This window comes from Gossypium arboreum, chromosome 1 (genome assembly GCF_025698485.1).
Source record: "Gossypium arboreum isolate Shixiya-1 chromosome 1, ASM2569848v2, whole genome shotgun sequence".
Classification (NCBI taxonomy): domain Eukaryota; kingdom Viridiplantae; phylum Streptophyta; class Magnoliopsida; order Malvales; family Malvaceae; genus Gossypium; species Gossypium arboreum.
The window spans coordinates 9,983,825-10,010,599 of NC_069070.1; the positions used below are offsets into that span (position 1 = coordinate 9,983,825).

The following is a 26,775-nucleotide window of genomic DNA, read 5'->3' on the forward strand; positions in this document are numbered from 1 at the left end:
AGTTAGTATGCACATTATGTGATGGAATAAATTTGTGTTCACTGTTTACTAATAAAATCATTTACTTATAATTAAGTTGTCCTTGTTGCAAGCTTTCCAGCATATTGAATTGTGTACTGTTATTCTTTTTTATTTTTTTGGTCAAATGCTTCTTGGATATGCTTAGAAGTGGGTAATTGGATTGAAGTGGTTTTGCATTAAAACCCCTTATATGCTTTGACATTGTTTTAATCCCTCCTACCATCGGTTCTAAGAGCCAAAGTTAAGAAAATTGTTCATTGTTTTCTTTGTTAATGTTCTGTACTTTAAGGCTCGCCACTCAACTGCGACCTATCACCACTCACTGTCGTCCCATTATAGGTAAATAATACTTGATTTAATTATCACTGTATTATTCTTTCATCGTATTTTTAGAATCACCTTTGGTAATCTCCAAATATCATGTTTTGGCATGGAGATTAAGTTACCCTGCGATAGTTTATCTTTGCAATATATCTTTAATATAAGTTTGTATGATTTTCTACTGCAAACCCTAGAAATGGGGCTCGTGTAAATTAAATGTTTCTAAGCTACGGAAATTTAGAAATTCGGTTTGTGATTCTTATATTTTAAAACATTTTACTCTTGTAGTTGAATTATTAGTTTAGTGACTATGATGTTATCACTCATTGCATTTGAAATTTTACTTGTGTGTGATTTATTAAATTATTTTTAATGATGGCTACAATGGTTAAATCACGATTTTATTTTATTTTTTTTTTGAAAATCGTTGCTTAAATTACAACTTTAATAATTGATTAAATACTCGGTAAAACTAGTTGGAAATTCTTCAGATATAGTTGGCATGCTGTAGAGTGAAGGGTTCTCCATCATTTCTTAGTGTTCATTGTGTGGACTATTTCAAGCATCCGAGAGTATTGTTATAGTTGCGCTTTGTGCATTTGGTGTATTGGTTGGTCATTAACTAACTCACATTTATTGCACAACAAAGTATTGTCATTGTTGGTGCTTATGCCATTTTCATCGGTCGTTTGGTGTTCGATTGGACATTCATGTGTCCGGCTGTCTTTCCTCCTTCTATTACTTGGGCAAAAGGATTAAATGAATTTGAACATTGAATTTAAAAGTTCTCGCTATTTATTGAATGCATTGATAATTTTTCATTATTATTTTAATTGTTATTTTCGTTAGTTCATGGGTTGTAAGTGATCTATAATGCGTTTAGTCTCCTTTAATGGTGTTGGGTTTTTTAGGTGAAGTTTTTGAAACAACAATCCTCTGATGTAGTAATTGTGGTTTAGGACTATTATTGCTGTAGCACCCCAAACCCGGTCCAGAAGTTATGGCCGGATCCGGCATGCCACATCAAAAACGTTAAAAAAAAATTCCATTCTAAGTCCAGAAAATCGTACTTGATGTTCAAAAGATTAATTCATTAAGGGTTAAAATGAATGGAAGTCATGCACCGGTAGGAAACCGGAAAAGAGGTGGTGAGTCCATCGAATCGCTTAAGTACCAAGCTCCTTCGGATCCAATCCTAGACATGCATACCGCCATTGCCACACCTTAACGTCATGGATATTTCTAAGAAACCGATTTGATTAAGTCATTTTTAGGAAAAGTGATTAATTTTGGAAAAAATACTTTCATTGCGGAAGCTTTGCTTGTTGTCGTGTTATTTTGAAATCAACTGTTGTTTTTGAAAACTTGCCCTAAAGCTATCTAATTTCAACAGTTAAAATAAGTATTACCTATCTTAGTAATACATATTAAAACCATCAAAAATAATTAAGCGGCCTTATTACATTTAAAAGCCCAAAAACTTCAAACGTAAATAAAAGGATGTCCAGTTCACCAGAAGAAAATCAAACTTTCAGAACGGGTGGCCACTCCGAATTCCCTCACAGCTCCAAGCCCACTATGGTTGGGGATTTCCTGCGTGGATGAAAATAAAAGGGTGAGTTTGGGGAAACTCAGGGTGTAAGGAAAACCCATTCAAAGTCCAAGTCAGCTCAAGCCTATTGGGCCTAAGCCCATTCAGGTAACAGTGGTAATGGGCCGAGCCCTTTTCATTACATAATAAACGGGCCTTAGCCCTTATTCAGATAACAAGATGGCCCATAGGCCCATTTCAAAATACATGCAACATCAAGAAACATATGCAAGCCCATTTGGGAGACTACTCAACCCACCAACCACTACACTCCACCCGTACCAACCATACACTCCATGTGGGGATAGCTCAACCCACCCAAATTTCACTCCACAGATTCTTAAAAGATTGCTGCTCGCTTAACAATAAATTGAGGCAAAGCCTCCAAGACGTGGACAAGCCACTTTCAGACTTCCTCGTCAATATCCCAATCCCATGCATCAGATGATAACAACATGGCATGCAGTAAATAACAACAGTCAAACATGCATTTAAGTCAATTTAACCCTAGGGGTATTTCGGTAATTTTGCACCTAGGGGTATAACAGTAATTTTCCATACATAGGGGTATTATAGTAATTTAGCTGCTTTTAGGGTTTTTCATGCATATTCTTACTTTTCACGTACTAACAGAATCACGTACCGAGGGTTCTTACCGAATTGGGCCCGTTGGCCCATCATTTCAAATTTTGGCCCATTAAGCCCAAAAATATCGAGGGCACAGAAATCATACACTTTGCAGTCCAAATTTTGCAGCTTACCAAAAACATTAATCGATTTACCTCACGAGCATTCGCTTTTCAAAAATCTACAAAATACCGATTTTCGGCATTTCGGCTTTTCGGCTTTTGCCGATCTAGACTAAGAAAGAGGGTGTTAGTTACACACCTGATTGCGACGATATGCTGACGAGATCCACACACGAACCGCCTACAATTGGATTACTAACACGTTAATCTAACTATTCAAATACAAACTACTTAATAACCCCTTACAATATTCGGCCAACCACACCTACAGATCATAGTAAGCTTATAAGAAATCAATAAGCAACTCATTAACAAATTTTTGTCAATGTTTACCACATAATCATAATTTCACTGCAAGCTGTCTTCCTGAGCAACAGTCACTAAATCATTTATAACCGGAGCTACGAAACTCCAAATCAAGTTCCGTTAATTTTCCCTGAAAATAGACTCATATATCTTCTATCTATAAAATTTTCAGAATTTTTGGTTTAGCCAATCAATACCAGAAATTTCTCAAAGTTTCCCATGTTTCACTGTTTGACTAATCTGACCACCCTTCATTACGAATCAAATTTCTCATTGTACAGAATTCGAAATATGTTCTTGTTTATTTCATTAGAAACTAGACTCAATAAGATTTAATTACATAATTTATTCAGCTTCTAATTCATCTCCCACAATTTATGGTGATTTTCCAAAGTCATGTTACTGCTGCTGTCCCAAGCAGATTTATTACCAAATCACTCTTTCATACACCTATCTTGCATGCATGTTATTTAAACATGTATATCACCAATCAATCATCACATATCTATGATTTTTACTTAAGCATAATCTCCATTTCATCATTTCAAAGCACAACATCTTAGCCGATTTTTCCCTTTAGCATCTAAGGCACATGCATGCTCATTTGTTTGGCTCAACTTCACATATCTTCCATTTTTCATCAAAAGAACATGAAACAACAACCATTTCCTTCATTTTAATTCATGACCAAATGCTCACAACACAACTAAAAATCAAAATATACTTCAAGAGTTAAGGTAGAATCAAGAAGAACTCATGAACCTCAAAATAGAAGCAAGGTACCAAGAACTTACCTTCAATTTTCCTCCTCCTAATGACCAAATACTCAAGAGCTTTCTCCTCTCCTTTCTCTTCTCTAACTTTCAGCTATGATGAACAAAGATGGACAAAACTTTGTTCTTTTCACCCCTTTTTCTTTTAATAAAACTTCATATTTCATCCATTTAATTCTTTAATACAAAAGACATGAAATTCTTATCATGAAACATTTACCTAACCCATTATCATGAAACATTTACCTAACCCATTATCATGGAACATTTACCTAACCTATTATCATTGAACATTTACCTAACCTATTATCAATTTGTACCATAAATTATGGATATCAAGTGTACATTTTGTCTACAACAACATGATGGTTGGCCACTTCATGTAAAAAGGGAGGTTTATCATGCAAATCCTCCTATTTTGCACTCCTATTTATTTGGCCACTTCAATTTAGCCTATAGCATTTTCAAACATTTTCACATAGGTCCTATTTCATAATTTCACTCACAAATGACAAAATCAAAGCATGAAATTTTGTCAACATTCACAGAATTCCCGAAAATTGGGGCGTTACAATTGCGATCATTTGGGGTATCGGTACTCTTTTCATGGTTCTACATCAAAATTTAATCAGGTATGTAAAGAAAATCCAAGAAAACAGCAAACGATGAAAGCCGAAAAAGGGAACTATCGACGCCACACGGCTGTGTGCCAGGCCGTGTTGTAGGCTGTGGTAACACACGGCCGTGTAATAGGTTGCATGCCAGACTGTGTGGACCTCACAGGCTGGGCTATTTGGGCTGTGTGGACCACACGAGCATGTGTAGGCCGTGTAGGCCACACGACCTGGCTAGTTGGGTTGTGTGGGCCACACAAGCTTGTGGGCCCATTTTTTTGTAAAATTTCACCTAGTCTTGTTTGACTCAGAAATTCGTAATTAGACTTTTCATATGGGCCATACTGCTTAATTAAGGCTTTAAAATAAGGTATATGTTAATTTGGTTTTGTGTATGATGTGTTTAAATATGTGAAATATATATTTGTGTCATTCGATACCGTAAGTTCTGATAAGTATGATATGTTATTTTTTAAGCATGATATGTATCTGTTTTAAAAGCATGTGTGACATGTACATTTATGACATATGTTAGTTCTGTATGTGCATTGGGATAGGATTTGTGTTTATAGAGGAAGTGCGGGCAATTTAATTTATCTGTCATTTCTCGTGGCTCGACCACATATATTTATACACGTATATTTGTATTTGGCGATAAATCGCCTATCGATCTAGCAGTTAAGTTGCATATATTCTAAAAAGTGTCATACCAACACTAAGTGGTGTGTAGGGCTGGATAAGTATTTAATTCCCTATATGGTGTGTAGCAGATGGGGGTAAGATTTGAACATGCAACTGTATTTGAATCTGAACATACATCTGTGTCTGAATCTGAATATGCAACTGTATTCCATTATGAAATTTATCTAATTTTGTATATGAGAGTTTGTTTGGGTCTGTATCTAAAAAACGTAACTATTTAGTTGCACATATATGATTTGTTGCATGGGTTGCGTTTTTACACATTGAGCTTTATAGCTCACCCCTTTGTTTTGTTTCTGACTTTTCAGGTAAATTTTGAGTTTAGAATCGGATGACGTGTGGGAGGTCAGATTGACTCTCGGTTCATAAATTAAGATAATATTTATGTTTTTAATTATTTTGGACTGTAAATTTGTTTAGACTTCGTTTTGGTTTTTGGTTCTGTATATTTTTTTTTGTTAGCATTTAAACATGAAATTGCAAAACCTCGCAGATTAACAAACTAAAATTTGGTTTTCAAAATTATAGCACTGAAAAGTTTTTCAGCAACAAAATTAAGTAACCCTTAAAGAATTTTTTCCTATAAATAAACAAATAGTTTTAGCGAGTGTTTGTCTTTAATAAGCTGGAAATGTTTTGCCAAAATTATTGCTTTCAAAACACAATTTTAAATTCAAATTTTGGGTTTGAGATAAGTGATTCCGGATTTAAGTTTTTCTAAACATCCGTGAAAGTTTTGGTAAATTTTTTGTTTTCGGAATGCACTCCAAGTTTAATTGAAACGGAAGATTTTAAACAAGCCGATATAATTTCTCAAATATGATCATAATGTCTAGGCCAGGTTTGGGGCATTACAGCTTTTCAATTTATTCACCATATATATATTTCATTACTTAGTAAACACTACAAGAAAATAGGACTTTAGCGGCGTTTTTATCAAAAAACGCCGCAAAAATTGTAAAATACATAGCAATAGCGGCATTTTAGTAAAAAACGCAGCAAAAAATAGAGCATTAGCGGCGCTTTTGGCAAAACGCCGCTAAAACCAGGGCATTAGCGGCGCTTTTGGCAAAACGCCGCTAAAAGTCATATAACCCCTAAACCCAAAAAAATCATAAACACTAATCTATAACCCTAAAACAATAATTATTAAAATTTATGGTTATACAATATATTAAATATTTTCTTATATAATCGTAAAAGAGATAGTATTGAATTTAAAATATCAAATTAATTATCATTATAGTTTATGGTTTATGGTTTAAGATATATGGTTTAGGGTTTAAATGAGTTAACTATGGTTTAAGATATATGGTTTAGGGTTTAAGGTTTAGGAATTAACTAGTATTTGAAGGTTTATGATGAATTATGGGTTTAGGGATTATGTTTTAAGGTTTAGGGCTAGGGTTGGAGTTTAAGGTGTAAGGGTTTGGGGTTGAGGGTTTAGAGTTTAGAGTTTAGAGTTTAGAAAAATAATAATAATTAAAAATATTTAACTTGTTTATATTTAAAAATTAATAAATATCAAATGAAAATAACATGTATATATTTATAAAAAAAATTAAAACAATATCATTAGTTTTAAGTAAATTTACGTTAAGTATTTATAAATTTAATTGGAAATTTAACTTAAACGGGGTCGTTTTCTTTTTGAAATGTTTTCTTTTTCTCATGCCCGACACTAAAACCCCTAATTTTTAAAGTCATTGAATATATATTAATAAAAAAACATAATTGTTTAACTTAAACATGATTGTGCTTTAAGCATGATATTTAATAAAATTATCAGTATAAAACATGTCAAAATTAATTCTTAATGTAAATAAAAATTAATTAACATTAAAATTTGGCAATATTTAATAACATAGGTTATTCAATAATTAATTCTTGCCAAATTTGATATTTTCCTTCTATAAAATGAATAACATAATTAAATTTAAGAACATATTTGTTGTGTTTCTATATTAGTTATTGTGAAAATTAATTCAATCCAACTACTTTTAATTCAAGTTAAAATAAACTCTTGCTAAAATTTATTCAAGTTAGGAATTAATATGTATTTTTAATTCACATTAAAAATTATTTTTCCAAAATTAATTAGTTAAATCAATAATAATACGAAAAATTATCAAGAAATTAATAATAGTTGTATTGTGTAATTCATGTATACAATTACACATTAAATCAATATTAATGTATAATTAGATCAAACTTAATTTGCAACCGAATATAGGCCCAAATAGGTTAGACACTATTGGACTGTAGCCCAAGAAGAGTATTTATATTCTTGAAATATGGGCTAGGCCCGGGTATAGCAAACAAAATATAATTGTTTTTTCAATTTAAAAAAAATTAAAAACCCAAGCCCTAAATATCTCTGCGGGAGAGCATCAAACATGGAAAGAGTTTTCAAATTTGCCACTATTCGTACCTGAGTCAGTGTTTTTTCCTGTCTTCTTTTCATCTCTTTGTTTCAAAGAGCGGGAAACGAAGAAAAGCGTAAAGTTAATGAAGTTAGGGGTTAGAAATGAAGAAGGAAAAATCCTGCTGAGTTCATTCTTGCCATCCAAACCAATTTCTGTCGGCTCAGTTCAAGCTTCACAAGTATCTGATGTAGAAAGAACCACACCTCCTTGGGCTGCTTCTGGTGGTACTCATCTTTTTCGGCCATCTCTTAGGGACATTCAGATGCAGCAGGTACGCGAAGTTACTGCACTCCTATATCTCCCTGTCTTTGCAGCATAAATGCATCCGTAACTTGTTTCATCATTTATAGTATTTTATCCGCATTTCCTCCTTGAATTACATTTTCATCCCATTCCATTCCATGCAATGCATCTTGAACTGCGTTATGCGGCTCATTTCCGCCATTTGCAGGACTCACTTCTTTTTCTTTCTTTCGGTCTGTTCAACTAAAAGCAGGGAAAACAACTGCACAGTCTTTCTCACAGTCCAAAAACCAAAGTGAGTGGGTGTCCAACAGCTACTGGTCAAGATTCGCCATTGGATTCCCCTGCAATGAGTCGCTGGTTCAAACCCGAGGTTGAAGCAACTTCTTCTATTAGATCGATTCAGATTGAAGAGAGGGCTATGAAGGATCTCAAACTGTTCTACAGCAGTGTGTTAAAAACAAGTCGTAAGCTAAGAGGGCTAAATGACAAAGATATTTAGCTTTTTCCAGGTAGCACCAAGGCTTTTCAATTTTTTTCCCCTTAGGTTAAATGTAAATTTGATTGTACGCATGTTATCTCTGTCTACTAACTTTTTTTCTTATTTTAGGTCAGAGTAATTTGATATATAGAGTTTCTATTATAGTAGGAAGATGCTAAAATGTGCTTCAGCATTCAATAAAATTACGTTACTTTCAATCTTTTTTGTGTTGAATAACATCAAATGTTGATAGAATTTTTTTAGTATATCAACCTCAAGTTCCAATTATTAATTCAGCTCAAATTAACTTTCCAGAATAGAGTAGGATTAAATCTACATGTGATCAGATTTAGACTTGGAATTTAAACCTATGTTTTTTGTAAACTCTTTAATAACAAAACTAATATAAGAAACAAAGAGAAATTCAAGATTAAATCTTAAAATTTTAACTTTAATCAGTGTTTTTTCCTGTCTTCTTTTCATCTCTTTGTTTCAAAGAGCGGGAAACGAAGAAAAGCGTAAAGTTAGGGGTTTTGTGTTTTACAATCAAAGACTGCTGTGAGAGTTGGGGTAGGTATTACGTTCATGCGTTATGCATTCTAAGCCTTTTAATTTGCTGAACAATGGGGCTGTCTGTGTAGGCAACTGCTGGTCTGAGGGCATTAGGAGGCGAGGCATCTGATAAAATTTTGCAATCGGTAATTTTATTTTCGGATACATGTTTGTTATGGCTACAGCATTTACTTTACCATTTCCTCAAGCTAGTGCAATTTAAATATGTATTTAGGTTAGGGAACTTTTGAAAAGTAGAAGCACCCTTAAATCCGAGGCAAATGGGGTCAAAATTCTGGACAGCTCTCAAGAAGGTTCTTATGAGTGGGTATGATATGCTGAATTTTCTTGTACTTTTATACTTTGCTTTTACTTTGCATACTGTAACTGGGGTTAGAGTATCTTGGCGGTCCCTATATTATAGCTAAAATGCAATTTAATCCTTGTATTATAGAACCGAGTAATTTAATAACATTTGATATAGGTGCAAACAAGTAAAATTGATAACAATATTGATGTAAAATTATTTAAATGCTGATGTGGACTTTTCTTCTCAAATCTTACAAAGTACATGAGTTGAAATCCGACAATATGTATGTTCTTTCATACTTATTTCTCCAATGTCAAACATGGAAAAGATTGAAGGACTCAATTCTGTAATATAATGGATTAAATTGTACTTTTGACTAAGTACAAGGACTGCTTGATATTTTAATCTTATAACTGGTCAACATGATCAGTCTTGCTTGAGATGCTTTCATGGTGGTGCCGGAGCCAATTGGAGAAATCCGAGGGGTTTCTCTGGGGTAACTTAGGGAAACTAGAATAAAGTATTTACATGCTGTTAGGGCTAGGATCCGTTGTAATTTTTCCTACTGATGGAGCCAATGGACCTAATTTGGACTTTCTTAACCTCCATCTTCTTTTATAGGTGACAATAAATTACCTACTAGGGAATTTGGGAAGGACATATCAAGACACAGTTGGCATAGTTGATCTTGGTGGTGGATCTGTTCAAATGGCGTATGCCATCTCCAAGAATGCTGCTTCAAGAGCTCCAAGTTTACCAGCTGGACAGGACAATTATGTAAATGAAATGTATCTCAAGGGATCAAAATATTACCTCTATGTACACAGGTACCCTCCATTTTAACAAAATAGGATTCTGTTAATGATTTGAAATTGAATATAAAGAGAAATCTTAATGGCTATTCCTTCAGCAGTCTTATCAGACAGGTCTCTATTCAGTCATTTGTATAATCTTTATATTTTAGTTATATACTTATGGCTTTCTTGTGTACAGTTATTTGCACTATGGCTTACTGGCAACTCGAGCAGAAATTTTGAAGGCCACTGAAGATTCTGGCAACCCTTGCATCTTGGAGGGTTTTGATGGTATGTTTGAATTTCTTTGGTTGCAACCAACACTATAAAGTGCTGCTTTTTTTAAATATATATATGTGTGTGTGCGCATTTGGGCTGCAAATGGCAGGCACGATTTATGAATTCAGTAACTAAGTTTATAGCTACGACGACTGAAAATGTGGCAATTGTCTGTATTTGCTTCCTACTGCTAACTGTATTCATCTCTCTATTCTGAAACTTTGAATGCACTGAATAATGGAATAGTTCGAATATTACCGGATTTAAGAGAAATTAATGTTTCTTTAACAATTATATTTGTTTGTTTGTTTTCATTTAATAGAAATTAATGCTTTGGATTTAGTCTAAAATCTCTCATTTCACCTTTTCCCACACTGTTGCTTAAATTTACTGCTGCAGCCTTGAGGAATCCCCAATCCCATCTCCATCACTCTCCATGCATTAATTCTTATAGCAATATCAAGGGTGGCAAGTTTAATTGACACATGACTTCTTTTGAACTGTTTATTTTTCAGGTTGACCAGCTAATTGGAAAAGATCATCTTTTCAAACGCAGTATTATTTTGATCAAGGCCTGGTGCTATTACGAGAGCCGAATCCTTGGTGCACACCATGGCTTGATTTCTACATATGCATTAGAAACAATGATTTTATATATCATTAATGTCTTTCATTCATCCTTATTTCATTCATCCTTATTTTGTTCTTTTTGTATTTTGTTAGATTTCTGGTGTAGTATTATAAGTGCGGTATTTTGTTTGGCGGGATGTATTTATATCATAGATTATTCTTCTTCTCAATATTTTGATAATGAATTTTAATTTTTTTATATTTTTCAGGACTTTTACAATGCTTTATAATATTTTTTTTTTTTAATTTTTATGACCTTTAGCGGCGTTTGTGGGAAAAGCGCCTCTAAAGGCCCTGACTTTTAACGGCGTTTATGGAAAAAGTGCTGCTAAAGGCCCTGACCTTTAGCGGCGGCGTTTTCAAATAAACGCCGCAAAATTTAGCGGCGCCATCTGTAGCTGCGTTTTTTACGGTATTTGCAAAAATGCCGCTAATAGTTTTAGTGGCGCTTAAAAGCGCCGCTAAAGGCCTAAAAAAACTCCGCTAAAAGTCAGTTTTGCTGTAGTGAAAGTTTAATATTATTTTACATTTAATAAAATTGAAAAATCAATATAATCTTGGTAAATAAAACTAAAAGTACAATATTATACTAATAAATCTAAATTTTAGACTAATTTACCTTTTGTTTTTATTATTCTAATCAATTTTAATTTTTTCTTAAATAAATTTTAAGAGTAATTGAAGACAAAAATATTTTTTTTCTTAATAGTCAACTAGCAGATATGATACATTTCAATTGTAATAGTAATTTATTTATAATATATTAATTATGGTTATAACAATAATTGTGGTTGGTATTGCAAATTATTATAATTATAATTTAGAAATTTATTTCAACATAATATATTTACTTATTAATGTATAAATTGTAATAAAAAGTAAGAATAGTATTAATTTATCATAATTTTATGAAAATTGAGACTAAAAATATTAAAGGAACTAAACTTATTTAAAAAGAAATAAATTCTTTAACAATGACAATTGAATAAAATGTACTACTAGGTAATCTTACATTTCATCAACCGAAACACTCGAATAGCATATTCCAACCAAATGAACCAAATAAGATAGTTTCACATTCCATTTGTATTTTTACATTTCAATAATCTTATTACGGAACATTATCTAAACTCTTAATATTCCATATTAAATTCTCAAAAAGTTTTTATTATAATTAAATTCACATTAATTCTCTCTCATTTCCTCTAAACATTTAAATTTCGATGATAAAGTTTACTCAAATATCTTTTTGGCATAATATCTAATTTAGCTCTTAGCATTTACATCTTTTGTCAATTTAACCCTTATTCTTTTTTTAGCTAAATTTGACCCTCAACCATTTAAAAAGAGTCAAATTTAACCATTAATCTTTTAAAAAGAATCAAAATGATTTTTTTAACGAGAATACTAACTAAAATGTTAAATTTTTTATCACAGTAGCCTGCATGACAATCGACATATACTCCATATTTTCTTTTGAATTTTAATGAACTTTTTAAATATTTTTTATTTATTTTAATTTTTAATTTTTATAAATTTTGAATTATTTAGTGATGTGACATATGATACAAATAATGTTATGTTAACATAATGTGTACGTAAGTTGTCATGCGAGTTGTCACGCTAAAATGTTAAAATTTGATGTTTTATTCATCATTTTTTGTTTAAAAAAAAGTGATTTAACTCATTTTTAATAGATATGGGTCAAATTTAGCTAAAAAAAATGTAAACATTGAGGACTAAATTTACCATTATGCCTATTTTTTTTATGTTTACCTTTTTAAACTCTTGATATTCCTAATTAAATTCTCATTAAGTTTTTATTTTGCTGTCATTTAATTTATCCTCTCAAAACTTGTAAATATTCATTATAAATTTAAGATAAATATATATATATGTTTACAATTTTTCATTGGTTTCCTTTTTTAATATTTTTCTTCCAGATTGTTTATCTTAGCTCAATATGAAATGATTAGGGAAGTTTTAAAGAGTCGCGTGTTGAAAATAAAATTTGCATAATTTAGTTGAGGTCGTGTTGTGTTTTTCTTTGGATTTTGATACACTATTGCAATTTCTTGCTAATATTGTAGCTGTGCATCACACCTAACTGAAAAAATTAGTCAAACTTTTTAAAATCGTTCAAATTTTTACCCTACAATTTAACCCAAAAAAAATTAATCTAATGTGAAGGATAGGAATCATCCTAATCATATTTTACTACTATATATATATAAATGGAAGGCATCAGAGCTTCTTTTATGACAAGTGTCCATATTTTTCTTTTTACACTATTAACAAAATGGTTAATTTTAATTATGGTCCCTTTATTTTAATTTCGGTCCCTATACTATTTTAATTTTAAAATTTAATCTTTATACTTTAATTTTTGACATAATTTAATACCTCAACATATAAAATCTTATTAGTTTATTTAAATATTTTATTTTAATTACAATACTTACGTAAATTTTAAAAATTGTTAATATTGTTAATTTTTTGTCACATTTAAGATCATTACAATACCTTCTCTCTTTTTTTTTTTTTGCCATGTAACTACGAAGTGAGGATTTAAAAAAAAAAGAATTACACACTTCATAGAAGAATTTTAATGGTACATTTATCTTTTAAGGAATGGTTGATTTTTTAAAAATATATATGTAGTTCATTATTTTATTGTTTAAAAAAGAGTAGTTTACGGAAGAGTTGGGAGGGTTTTTTTCAAACATGATTTTTAGATTGTAATTATTAAATGCAAGTAAAAAAAGGAAATTTTGATTAATTTTTTGTAAAAGGATTTGATTTTTATAAGGAAAAAAGGTAAATTTGTAGTTTTATGTATTAATAAAATTTGAGATTTAGTTATTATATTTAAAAGTTAAAATTTAAGTTTTTTCACTTTTTATTTAAAATGTCAATTCAGTCATTAAAATCGTAAGTTCGTAACTATTTTTTGTCAAGATGAATTTTTATTAGACTATCCTCATATAATATGATATATGATTGATAAAAATAAACATGATAAATTAACAAATTTTGATAGAAACTACTAACGACGATAATAATTAGAGTAGAATTTTAAATTTAAAAGATAAGAGATTAATTTTTAACTTTTAAAATTTAAGTACTAAAACAAATTCTATACAAATACAATAACTAACAATACATTTTAACCATTCAAAAATCAAAGCTTTGAATGTGAAGGTAAACATTCAAAATGCTTGGATGAACTAACTACAATATGCAAAAACCAAATTTACAGAATGCTAGTCCATTCCTCGCCATTTAATATTGTCATTACACACAGCAACACAATCCATTTGTACATTTGTCGTCAAAATAATTACAAACTTAATTCAATATCCGACAAATAAATTATGTGAACAATTAAGTTAAATCATACTTTTAATGTAATAAATGAGTTTTAAAACTTCTAAAACATTATTAATATAAATCCAGATTTTAAGTAAGATTATGAAAGTTTTAAAACTTGAATTTTTATTTGTTATATAAATTTATTTAATAAAAATGTTTTAATGGAATTAGGATTATTATATATAAGCATGGATAAATTTTCTTATCAAGCAAATTTATTTTAATAAAATTAGAAATCTTATATATAAATATGGTAAATCTTATAGATAAAAAAAATATTTAAAATATCAATTCAGTAATATAAGCAACAACTACGATATTAATCAATTTAATAATTTTTAATTTTGTGCCTTTATATATCACACCTTTATAATCATCAATTTTAACAATTAAAATAATTAATTCTCTCTTATTTTTAATAACTTCCTCATTCTATAATTTTTATTTTTGTTAGTTTTATTAATTTTAAAATTTTATAAAAGAACTTTTTATATTACCTTTAAAAATAATATTAAAATATTTTCCATTGCATAAATAGAAATCGTGGACTGAAGCATCAAAATTATATTGTAAATTTCTCTTTCAGAGATTGGTTTTGATTATACTTTTCCATGGTTGGGGCCGGAAGTTCCGTACAAATGGAAGGATTTAATAGAAGATATAGTCTCCAAAAATGAATATGAATAAAAAAATTTAAATGAGCTGAACCTTAAGTAAGCTTTTTTTACTCTGGTTCGATCTGACCTGAATTTGTAAAAAAAAATATCATTATCTTTTATTATTTTATCACTGTTTTTCATTATTTTGCTATTATATTATTAATATTTTGTTGTTATTATTAAGATATTGTATAACTCTTATTTTATTATTAATTCGCTACTATTTTAGATGTATTTACTTACTAAGTTGCATTTGTCTTAGTGTTAGTTAAATATATGTTTTAAAAAATTTCTCGTTTGTTGGAAAATATTTTTGTAATGTTTTTAGTATATTTGATGTATTATATGTTTAAATTTATTTTTATATAAAAAATAATACGGGCGAGTCGGGCTTGAGTTTTAACATTTTTATTTGAGTTGGGCTTTGGCAAATTTTTAGGCCAATTTTTCGAGTTGGGCTGAGCTCAGACCTAGAAAATAGGCCTAAATCTTTTACTTGACTTAGCCTGGTCCGCCCATGAACAATTCTAGTTTTAATTAGGCTAAGGACTTTTATTGGATGGATTGGAGACACTAAGTTTATACAAAGGGATATCAAATTAGGTAAGTATTATAGATTTTGAATTAAAAATTAGATTGTATTTTATTTCTATATTAAAAAAATAAGTAAATTAGTTTTGACTAACGAAATAACTAGACAATTACATATAATGTATCACGATACCTTATGTCAATAATATGAATCAATTTTTAAATAAAAAGATCATTTTATTATTTGATCTAACATATAAAGATTAATTTATTTAAATTTTTAATAAAAATAAATAAAATGCAATGTGAGGATTTTTACCAAAATAATATAAAAGAAATTAATTATGAAATAGGATTGCATGCCCATTATTTACAAGAATAGGCAAATTTCGTAGTGAACTGACGGTGTTGCCTGAGCTATCGGCGGCACCAAACTCTCCTAGCAACAATCATTTAGACAATGATTAGAATTTTAAAAAATAATATTTTTTATGGTGCCGCCTGAGCAATCGACAATACTGGTATGTATTTACCTCAAAATATACACCTGTATTTTAGACCCTTAGATTGAAAAAAAAAATTAATGGTACTGCCAACATGACAAGCGGCATCGAAATTAATTAATATTTCACTTTTTCATTTTTAAAAGATTAAAAAAAGGCTTGAAAATCAGTTTGAGAGTCAAACACGTGACTCTGTGTTTGGTGGCACCATTAGAATTTATTTTTACATGATACAATACAAATATACGAGGCCAATATAATATCGATGTCGTCAATTGTTCAAGCAACACAAAAGAAAATTTATTTTTTTACACCATAAATCATCAGCATAATCATTGATGGCATGATAGCTTGGTGTTGCCGATTAATTAGGCGACACTGTTTTTACTTTACATTTTCCTTATATTAGTAAATATTCATCTTGTTATCTTATTTCATTTTTTTATATTATTTAAATAAAAAAATCTTGCAGTGTGAACGGCTTCGCATTTACCCATCAAATCACACCTTCCATAAATTCATATGGTTAGTAGCAGTACGTAGACAAGACAAGCATGATTAAACAAGGTGGCAACCCTACCATCACATTATCTGTTTTTTTATAAAAATAACCTAAAAAATTTAATTAATTATCAAAATGACTCATTTTTTTAATTAAACACAAATATAACCTAAAATCTACAGTAAAAGTTGGTGGAGCCAAATAGTTTGGCTCCACAAACATGCCACATCAGCAGCCAGGAAAAAAAATTAATTTTTTGGTGGAGCCATATAGAATGGCGTCACCTGTATATTTATCAGGGAAATACTGCAATTTCTAAAAATATAGACTACTTTTAAAAAAAAAATTCATTTTCTTGTGGAGCCAATTCATTTGGCGCCACCAGATTTGCCTGACACCCTGTTACTTTTTTTTTTATTACTGTTTTTAAGTTTTGTCTTTATCTTTATTTATTTTAAAAATTTGAAATGTATATTTGAAATGCTTTATAATATATATTTTTAAAATTTTACATATATATTTTTGAAAATATTTTTAAACTTTTAAATATTATTTTTAAATTATTTTTTAAAATTTAGGGTTTAGGGTTTTAGGGTTGAGGGTCAATATTTAAAATTTTAAAAATAATTTCAAATATATATATATATATATATATTTAAAATTTAAAATATATATTATAAAACATTTCAAATATACATTTCTATTTTTTTAAAATTAATAATAAAAATAAATAAAATAAATAAGGATAAAGACAAAACTTAAAAAAGTAAAAATAAAAAAAAATAACAGGGTGTCTGGCGAATCTGTGGCTTCACCAGAAAATGGAAAATTTTTTAAAAGTCCCCATATTTTCAGAAATCGCAATATTTCCCTTGTATTTTTACAGGTGGCGCCATTCTACATGGCTCCACCAAAAAATTAATTATTTTTCTTGGTTGACTGTAGATTTTAGGTCATTTTTGTGTTTAATTAAAAAAATGGGTCATTTTGATAACTAATTAAATTTTTGGGTTATTTTTATAAAAAAAGCCTCACATTATCTTATAGTCGGCCATAGTTATAATTAGAGTTTGTTCATAAAAAAAGAAAGGAAATCATGGTTTTGATGGCGCTATGGTTATGCTGTCAGTTTGCAAATGTGTCAGCAGTATCCTCATCTGTTCGGGTCAGGTAAATTTTGAGGCTGAAATTTCATTTAGGAGGTAGAGTTGTAACGCACTGAATAAATTAATCTTGTTTCTGTAAATCTTGACATAATTTAGTATCTGCTTTAGTGGCTAAATGTTCTAGGTGTGTGTTTGAGGTCTTGTGTTCAAGTCTCATTCTATGGAAAAATTTAGCTATTTTTTTTATGTTCAACCCATCTAAACACATTTAAATATGCTTAAAACTTGCTAAATTTTAGACATTTTATATATTATCCAATATTCAATTCCAATCACTTATCATATATTATCAATATGATTCAAATTCATACTAAATTAGTCAAGTCCTATTATATACCTTTACCAAGCTTAATTCTACTTATTTCATCAATACATTAACAATCCAAAACGGCACATACAACACTAATTCGAGGTTAGATAGAGGAAAAGAAAAGGTTCCGAATTAGTAGACTTTTTACGTGAATAAGTGTCGAGGTAAGTTTATGTAACTTAATCAAGCATGTAATGATTTATATTGATGTGCTTTACTTGTATACCATGATGGAAAATTTGATACAATGCTTGAAATAGTGATAAAAGGTTAAGTCCCGATTGAATGTTGAATTCCGATGATTATATGCGCTTTCCCGAAACTAATAAGGTCCTGCATTTGTTGTGAACAGGATTTAGCTCGGAAGAGTAATCCTATTGACCATGTTATAGAAAAGATTTAGCCCAGATGGGTAATCCCGATATAATACCTCTCGAGCATACGTTATGATTAGGGTTTAGCCTAGACCGGTAGTCCTAATCGAGCTCCTCTTAGCACACGTTATATAAAGGATTTAGCCTAGACCGATAACCTTATTATACGATATGTGGCTCGAGAAAGTGTTTCTTGGTAAAGATCCCTAATGGGTACCCTTGACTAAGAAATTGGCGGATTATTGAATCGTACACTTCGAGTGTACTACTTAAGCCTCTTTCGGAATTCAATGATTCAACGGACATATAACTCTAGACATGGCTTGAAAATTTTGAAATGAAATGATAATGTCTTGGAATTATATTGCATGATGATATTCTTACTTGATGTATATGTAAACTTTGTGACTAACATGTTTGATTGGATGTATGTGTCTAGGAAATTTAGCTAAATGGATGGAAAACTTTTTATAATAGGCTTAGATTTAATAAACGGGATTGGTAAGTTTAGATTCTGTTATATGAACTTACTAAGCATGTAATGCTTACTATGTTTATTTTCCCCTGTTTTATAATGCTTGGAAGCTCGTGAAGGTTGGAGATCGTTGGAGCATCGTCACACTATCAACTAGTCATTTTGGGTATAATTAGTAAAAATCATTTTGGTATAATAGCATGTATAGGACAACTTGGCTAATAGTGACTTGAAATGTTATTTTGTAACTTAGCTATTGGAATGTCTAGTAATAGTTCATTTTGGTATGACTAAGTAGATTATTATGATACGCATATACACATATGTTATGTTATGAATATGTGATCAATGTTGTGAATGCCTAAGTTAACTAAGGTAAGGTGGTGATCATGTATGCTTGTAATGATATGTCATGTTAAATGATGAAATCGCCTATTTTAAATGCTTGGAATGGTTGGTTTTGGTTGTGTGTTTCAAGTGCAGGTCTTAGGTGAAATTTTGGGTGAGAAATGAAGCTAGAAATGGCTTTATTTTATCCACACGGGTAGATACACAAGCATGTGTCTGGACCGTGTGTGACACATGGCCTGGTAACATGGGCATGTAGTTAGGCCGTATGTCCCCTGCACCTAAATTTTGTGAAACAGAATGCTCAGAATTGGGCACACGGACAGAGGCACGGGCGTGTGTCCCAACTATGTGTGCCACACGGCCAAGAACACGAGCGTGTGTCTTAGCCGTGTGAAACCTACACCTAATTTCGAATTGAATTAGTTAACTACATGGTCTAACACACGGGAGTATGGCATGGCTAGGTGTGCAAGTCAGAGAGTTACACAGGGTCAAACACAGCCTCCAACACTGGCGTCTCCCTTAGACCACACGGACGTGTGGGCCCTGCACATTGGAAAAATTTTGTAATTTTGCGAAAAATTCTTAGAGGTCCCGATTAAATCTCGATTCAATTCTAATGCTCATATTGAGCCTCGAGAGCCCGATCAAGGGACATTATGGATCATCTAGGTAAATGAATAGTAATTTACGTAGATTAACAGAATAATGTTCTGAATGTTTTGGTAACGTTCCGAAACCCTATTCCGACGACAAGTGCGGGTTAAGAGTGTTACATAGTGTTCCACTGAAACACTAATTTTACAACTAAACCTATGGCAATTGTAGAACACCGTACTTCACTTTATTTTTTTGTAATTTTCTCTACTCGGTGTAAGTATGTCGAGGCACAATCACATTTAAATATTAATTTTGCTAAATCATTTAATACTTATAAACAACAAGCTTTTTTGACAGTTACTAGCATTGACAAACTAACATACAATAATAATTGAAAGCCTGAGCGATAAACTCGCAAAAATTAGTAAGAATTGTCTCAATTGCATAATTTGAAAGTTTTGTTCTTCCACTAATAATTAAAGTAGGAACCTTGTAAACGACAAGTTGTGAGTTGGTAACTCACATGTGATTATCTTTTAGATGTATATACTAAAGTCATTTTAAAATATTCACTTGATAGATAAATGGGCCCATATTTCTTTTAGACATGTAAGAAATTCAATCTCAACTTTTGTTAGTTAGGTTCTAATAAATCATCTTCTTTGAGAACAAACAACACTGGCAAAATAAAGAATCTTCAAGTTCTTTAATGAATATCCATATAAATTCTCATCTTGTTGCATCATTATTGATCAAGATGGTCTAACTAATCATGTCAATTAATTGATATATTTAGACTGGTAAACTTGTGGTTTATTATGCATGTGATTTAACCATACTAATATATGCATAGTACAAACTAAAGGAAAACTTTCCAATACAAAATTATTACCTAAGATGATAGATTTAATATATTGAAACTAATTGTCTCCTCATCCACTGTCTCAATATGGTTTTCGTTACAACGTATATCTTTTTAAAACATAACAATTTCTTTAAGACCAACTAGAACATAATGTGTTAATTATTACTTTGTTTCTTTGAATAACAATACGTTAGCTCTTCTGAAGCCTTTAATTAATTTTATACTATGAAAGTTTAACATGTTTTATTACTACATTGAACATAGGGTAATAATATATTAGCTCTTCTAGAGCCTTAAATTAATTTTATACCACCAAAGATTAATTTGTTTCATTACCAAACAAGTAACATTTTTTTTTATCCCTAAGGATAGCATGCATTGTTGTATCATATATGAGATATATGTTTCCTTCCTTTAAGGAATATTATTTGAATAATAAAATATTCAGGCGTACATCAAGTATATAACCAACGACTTTTCATACATTGAACACATAAGTTATCTCACTTCTTTGAAGGGTTATATTGGGAACTATTGTTGTTCTCTTATTTATATCTATCTTTCCTCTTCTAGTGGTAAGAAAAATTATTACTAGTAAGATATTCAAGAATCAAGTAACTAGTGTTGCAATCCACAAAAAAGATCTGATTCATACTTCAAGAAATTTTATCTTAACAAAATACATACAATCCTAGGGGATATGACCATAAGATTGCATACAAATATCAAAATCAAATTATAGAGTTTTATTAATGAATAACAAAAATTCCTCAACATGGATTATAGAAATCCTAAAAATTGACATGTTAGCATTTAAAATGATCAACATCATAAAGACAATGTCAATATCCCTTTACTATTTAGATTCAACATGATTATCAATATGGTATACCAAATTTGATTCAACATTATTCTTATTATTCGATTTGGCATTGTCTCTATTCCATTTGATAGAATCTTGATAATGCTTAACTAAATTTTTAGGTGCACGAAAGGTGCGCGACTAATAGTCTTTCATACCATATCGATACATATGTTATCTCCACTCCTCGAAGGATTCTCTTGGGAATTCTTGTTTTTCTTCATTTTTCACTTTTGGTGGTGAAAAGAATTATTATGGCCACCTCCTTGACAATTATTATAGTTCCACCTATCACATTCATATCCACAGTCATTTTACATATTTCATATTTATCATGTATTATTGCATTCGTTTCAGGGAATGGAGTAGATTGAATAAAATGAGATTTTTTATTTCCATTAATAGCTCATTATTTTGTTCAATCATAATTAAACATGATATTAATTCAGAACAGTTCTTTGAATTTTTTGTCCATTAGTATTACTACCGCAGAAGCACATTTGAAGGATGAAAAGTTAAAAAAAAAAAGGTTCTCTAACAAGTTTTCATTAGTAATATTCTCCCTACAAAATTTTAATAAAGAATTTATCCTAAATACTATGGAGTTATATTCACTCACAGTTTTAAAATCTTGTAACTTCAAGTGCACCCAATCATTACGAGTTTTAGATAGAATTATCATATTCCGATGGTCATATATTTCTTTTCCATTATTTCACAATTCAAGTGGACCTTTCACAATCAAATATTTTTCTTTCAACCCTTCATGAGGATGATGACGAAGGAAGATCATGACAGTTGGTCACAATCAATGCAATTTCTCATATAAGACTTGCCATAATTATCATAGATAGTATGATAGAATTCCAATATATATCAACCGATAAATTAAATAATTCAAATTCCAATCTACCACAAGATTTTATACGACTAAAGGTTTGCAACCATATTTGGCAAATATGGTAAAATCACAACAAATTCAAATAAATTGCATGGATAAAATTTACATGTCAAACATCAAAATCTGACATGATGCAAGAACATACTAACATTAGTTGATTAAGTCTTAGCTCAATTGGTATGGATATTATTGCCAATGTAGCAGGACGTGGGTTCGAGTGTGCAGAAGTGTATTATCCTCCTATATATGGGTTGGGGAGGGATTATGGTTAGTTCTAAATATTGTGCAAAAAAAAAAAGGAGGAAAGTACTAACATTTTTTTCATAACCACCATCTCAAGCATGAAATTCAATTTAAAATCTAATCATTCAATTATTTTTTTATCATGATTGATCAATAATGCTCCAATCATAATAAACATTCATTTTTTCACGTCCAAAAATTCTGCTCGCGCAATTTTTATTAAAACGGACATAACTTAAGCTTCCAAACTTGATATCGAGTGATTCAATTTCGAAGATAAGAGATAAATCAAATGCCATGAAGACATCTCATCCAAAAAGTCGTCACAAGTCTACCAATTTCCCAAACTTAAAAATTGACAGCTTCAGTGAATGGAATTTAATAAATTTCACCACATCCGTACATGTATCAATAATATTGTGGTCTAATTGTAAGGAAGATGAAAAGGAATTTTTTCTCCATGACAGGGGAGGAATTCTTGCTCTATGCTACGGGTTTCAGACGATAATTTTTTAGAGAAATTTTATCAACCCATGGTGCTGGTTACATATTATAAAATAATAAAAATAAAAAATAAGAGAAATGGGAGAACAAAGAAAACAATATATTTTATTAATCAATTGAAATAATTTCTGTAACTCCCCCTTACCCGAGACCGTCGCCGGAGTCGAGCATGAGACATTACTAAACTTATTTTAGCATTTAAACAAGTTCAAACAATTCTCGTAGTAAACTATCCATCTGCATCACGATCGCTAAAAAAATCATATCTCGAGTTACGAAACTCGAAATCAAATTTCGTAAATTTTCCATGAAACTAGACTCATATATCTACTTACTAATTTTTTTCTAGAATTTTTGGTAGGGCCAATTAGTACAGTTTATTAGTTAAAGTCTCCCCTGCTTCAGGGTTCAGCTACTCTGACCCCTGTGCACTACGAATCAAATTTCTTCCTGTAAAGGATCCAATGACCATGTTATTTGTTTCTATTAAACATAGACTCAATAAGAAATCCATACATATAAAGTTTGAGTCCTAATTATTTTTACACAATTTATGATAAATTTTTAAAGTCAGAACAGGGAATCCAGAAATCGCTCTGACCCTGTTTCACTAAAACGTGAATATCTCATAAAATACAACTCTTTTACCTATTTTGTTTCTTCACATGAAAATAGATTCATTAAGATTCAATTACATATTTTATTCATCATCTAATTCTATCTTTACTATTTTTAGTGATTTTTCAAACTCATGTCACTACTGCTGTGTGATTCTGTTTTATAGCCAATTTCACCATTTTATGGATTTCCATATATTAGTTAGCACATAAAGCATACGTGTTATCAAATATAATCTTGATTAGCCACTTCAATAGCTAATCATTCTCAAACATTTTCATGCCATCCATGAGCCATATCATAAGATTATATACACAAAATGATTATAATGCTATACATGTCATATTCCCAAAATATACAAGTCATTATACCAAAATAGTTTGTTGATAGTGTGAGCGTGCCTCCGACCGTTCCCGATCTCCTAGCCGGCTTGAGAAAAATACAAAGAATAGAGAGAAGGGAGTAAGCATAATTGCTTAGTAAGTTCACATGTAAATAGCAAGTAACATAACCATGCAATAATACGAAATCCACATTTGCATAATATCACCAAAGCATTCATATCATATTTCTCATTCATGAACCTACCATATTATTGTTATATTGAAGTCTCAACCCGAGGGTTAAGTATATACCTGTACAAATTTTCTCATTCACCACACTTACCAACATGTCACCTTCGTTTTAGGTACTCACCTTATCCACTTAAGATTTACCCGTTGAACACATCGGAATATGATTCGAATACACGGATTTCATGCACATAAGTGTCATACCTGCAGCTAGACAAACTCAATAGCCTGCAAAAATTATTTAGCCAAGCTACCATGTAACTCGCCCATAAGTGAACTCGGACTCAACTCAACGAGCTCGGGCGTTCGCATTTATAAGTGAACTCGGACTCAACTCAACGAGTTCGAATGCCTAGTTACATCTCACGAACTCAGACTCAACTCAACGAGCTCGGAACTCAAATATCTTAGTGACATGTCACTTGTATTCTAATCTATTCCCAAGGTTCAAACGGGCTTTTTCCTCGATCACACATCTTTGCCGTCTTCCACGGAATATCGAAACCGATACTCGGTAGCAATTCATATTTAACAAGTAGCACACATAATTTGCATATTACTCAATAATAACCACAAAGCATAATATTTCATGATATTAATCATCATATCATATAAATAACATTAAATTACTTAAAATGACAATTATGTTACTACATTTATACTTGAACTTACCTCGGTACAAAATAAAGAAATTTTGCAATTTAGTCTACAATCTTTTTCTTTCCCCGATCAAGGTCGATTCCACGTCTTTCTTGGTATAAAATAACACATTTAGCTGATTTAATACTCACATTTATCAAAATAGGCCTTAACTCTAACTTTGGAAAAATTACAATTTTGCCCCTAAACTTTTGTATATTTACACCTTTGCCCCAAAGCTCAAAAATTAAATTTTTTAAAATATTATTATGTTTTATGACATGCTGATCATTTTTCCCTTCTATGGCAACATCAAATTCTCACTCTAACATGAACATTAGGTATTTTTACTGATTATGTCATTTTACTCATTTTCATGTAAAATCGTTTAGCAAAAGTTGTTTAACACAATTTAAAGCTTCATATTCTACCATAAAACATCAAAATAAACACATTTCACCTCTGGGTATTTTTCCAAATATAAACTCTAGGTTAAATTATTGCTAGAATAAGCTAAATCAAGTTACTGGGACTCAAAAAACGTAAAGAACATTAAAAACGGGGCTTGGAATCACTTACTATGGAGCTTGGAAGCTTGAAATAAACCCTAGCTATGGAGAACCGTTTAAATTTCGTCCTAATTAAGAAGATGGACATATTTTGTCATCTTTTTCCTTTTTTTAATCTTTTAATTACCAAATGACTAAAATACCCTTCATTAAAAACTTTGGTTATTTCTACCTATGTATGTCCACTTTTGTCCATGAAAACCTAATGGTATAATTTCCATTTAAGGACCTCTAATTCAATTACGCTCTTCAATTAAATCCTTTAACATCTAAAACTCATATTTATCAGCTTTTGCAATTAAGTCCTAATAGGCAAATTAGACATGCAATTCATGAAATTTTCTATCGATATTCTAAGACATGCATCTAATCACTCAATAAATTATAAAAATTAATCGGAATAAATTTTTCTACTTCATAATTGTGGTTTCGAAACCACTATTCCGTTTAGGCCCTAATTCGGGATATCACAATTTCGTCCAAAATTTGGGAAGGTTTAAGTAAAAATATTAGGTTTAAAAAATAAATTAGGCTTGTTTAAAATATGGGTTGGGTTCGGGCTTGAACATTTAAGGCTTCGGGCCGGCCTGACCCATTTTAAGTTTATAATATTTTATATTATGTTATTTTTATATATTATGTAATTTAGAATACATTAAAAAAAATAAACCTATACTAAATACATAATATTACTCTAATGTAAACATTAAAATAATGTTAAGATTACCTTAAAAATAATTTCAATAAATAAAAATATATAAATTTATTAAATATTAAAATAAAATAAAATAAATATTTTTTCAAAAAATAAAAATAATATGGGCGATTTAAAATAGACTTGGGTTAGTCTTTTACAAATATAGGCGGTTTGAGCAAAATTGTAGACCCAAATTTCGAGTCAAGCCAGACTTGAATAAGTATAAAATATGTTAATGTCATGATTAGGCCTAGCCCGAACCCGACCCGTGAACATTTCTACTCCTCCAAAATCTATATTTATAGAGACAAAAAATATAAATGATATAAATATCTATTCGTAATTGACATTAAAATCCTAAATAAATTACTTCAAACTTCTTATCCAACATCCAGTTTATAATAATAATATATTTATAACAAAAAGTACATTAAAGAAAGAGCAAGTTATGCAACTACACCCAATAATTTTTTCAAATGAAAAATAAGGTTTATCTTCTTCTTCCTTTTTCCGAAATATTAAGTTAATAATATAATATTACAAATATTCAATTTTATGTTATTTATTTTATGATTTGATATTTTATCATTTTATTTATTTACTTTATGATTTTATAATTTTTATTTTTATTAATTGTTAATAATTTTAAATATTTTTCTATATTTTTCTT

At 30.3% G+C, this 26,775-nt stretch overlaps 1 protein-coding gene and 1 long non-coding RNA gene across 3 annotated transcripts; one reads left to right on the forward strand and one right to left on the reverse strand.

Annotated features, from left to right (window-relative positions):
• Window positions 1-1,693: 1,693 nt before the first annotated feature.
• Window positions 1,694-3,975, reverse strand: LOC128291809 (uncharacterized). The gene is made up of 3 exons (XR_008281735.1): window positions 3,783-3,975; window positions 2,822-2,863; window positions 1,694-1,935 (listed from the first exon to the last, which is right to left on the reverse strand). It is a non-coding gene; the product is annotated as an uncharacterized LOC128291809 (long non-coding RNA).
• A 3,481-nt stretch (window positions 3,976-7,456) lies between these two features.
• LOC108482458 (apyrase 2-like) lies at window positions 7,457-10,993 on the forward strand. 2 transcript variants are annotated; one of them, XM_053027231.1, is made up of 7 exons: window positions 7,457-7,774; window positions 7,997-8,258; window positions 8,869-8,925; window positions 9,015-9,107; window positions 9,711-9,916; window positions 10,083-10,174; window positions 10,678-10,993. In XM_053027231.1, the coding sequence occupies exons 2-7, from the start codon at window positions 8,232-8,234 to the stop codon at window positions 10,680-10,682; spliced, it is 480 nt and encodes a 159-aa protein (XP_052883191.1). In that variant the 5' UTR covers window positions 7,457-7,774; window positions 7,997-8,231; the 3' UTR covers window positions 10,683-10,993. The 2 variants fall into 2 exon arrangements, with proteins under 2 accessions (XP_052883191.1, XP_052883189.1); XM_053027229.1 differs by having other exon boundaries at window positions 8,000-8,258.
• The last annotated feature ends 15,782 nt before the right edge of the window (window positions 10,994-26,775 follow it).

Coding starts and splice junctions, on each gene's coding strand:
- LOC108482458 (XM_053027231.1), top strand. CDS start 8,232: ATGACAAAGATATTTAGCTTTTTCCAG. Junction 8,259..8,868: donor AGATATTTAGCTTTTTCCAG/GTAGCACCAAGG, acceptor CTGTCTGTGTAG/GCAACTGCTGGTCTGAGGGC. Junction 9,917..10,082: donor TATTACCTCTATGTACACAG/GTACCCTCCATT, acceptor TCTTGTGTACAG/TTATTTGCACTATGGCTTAC.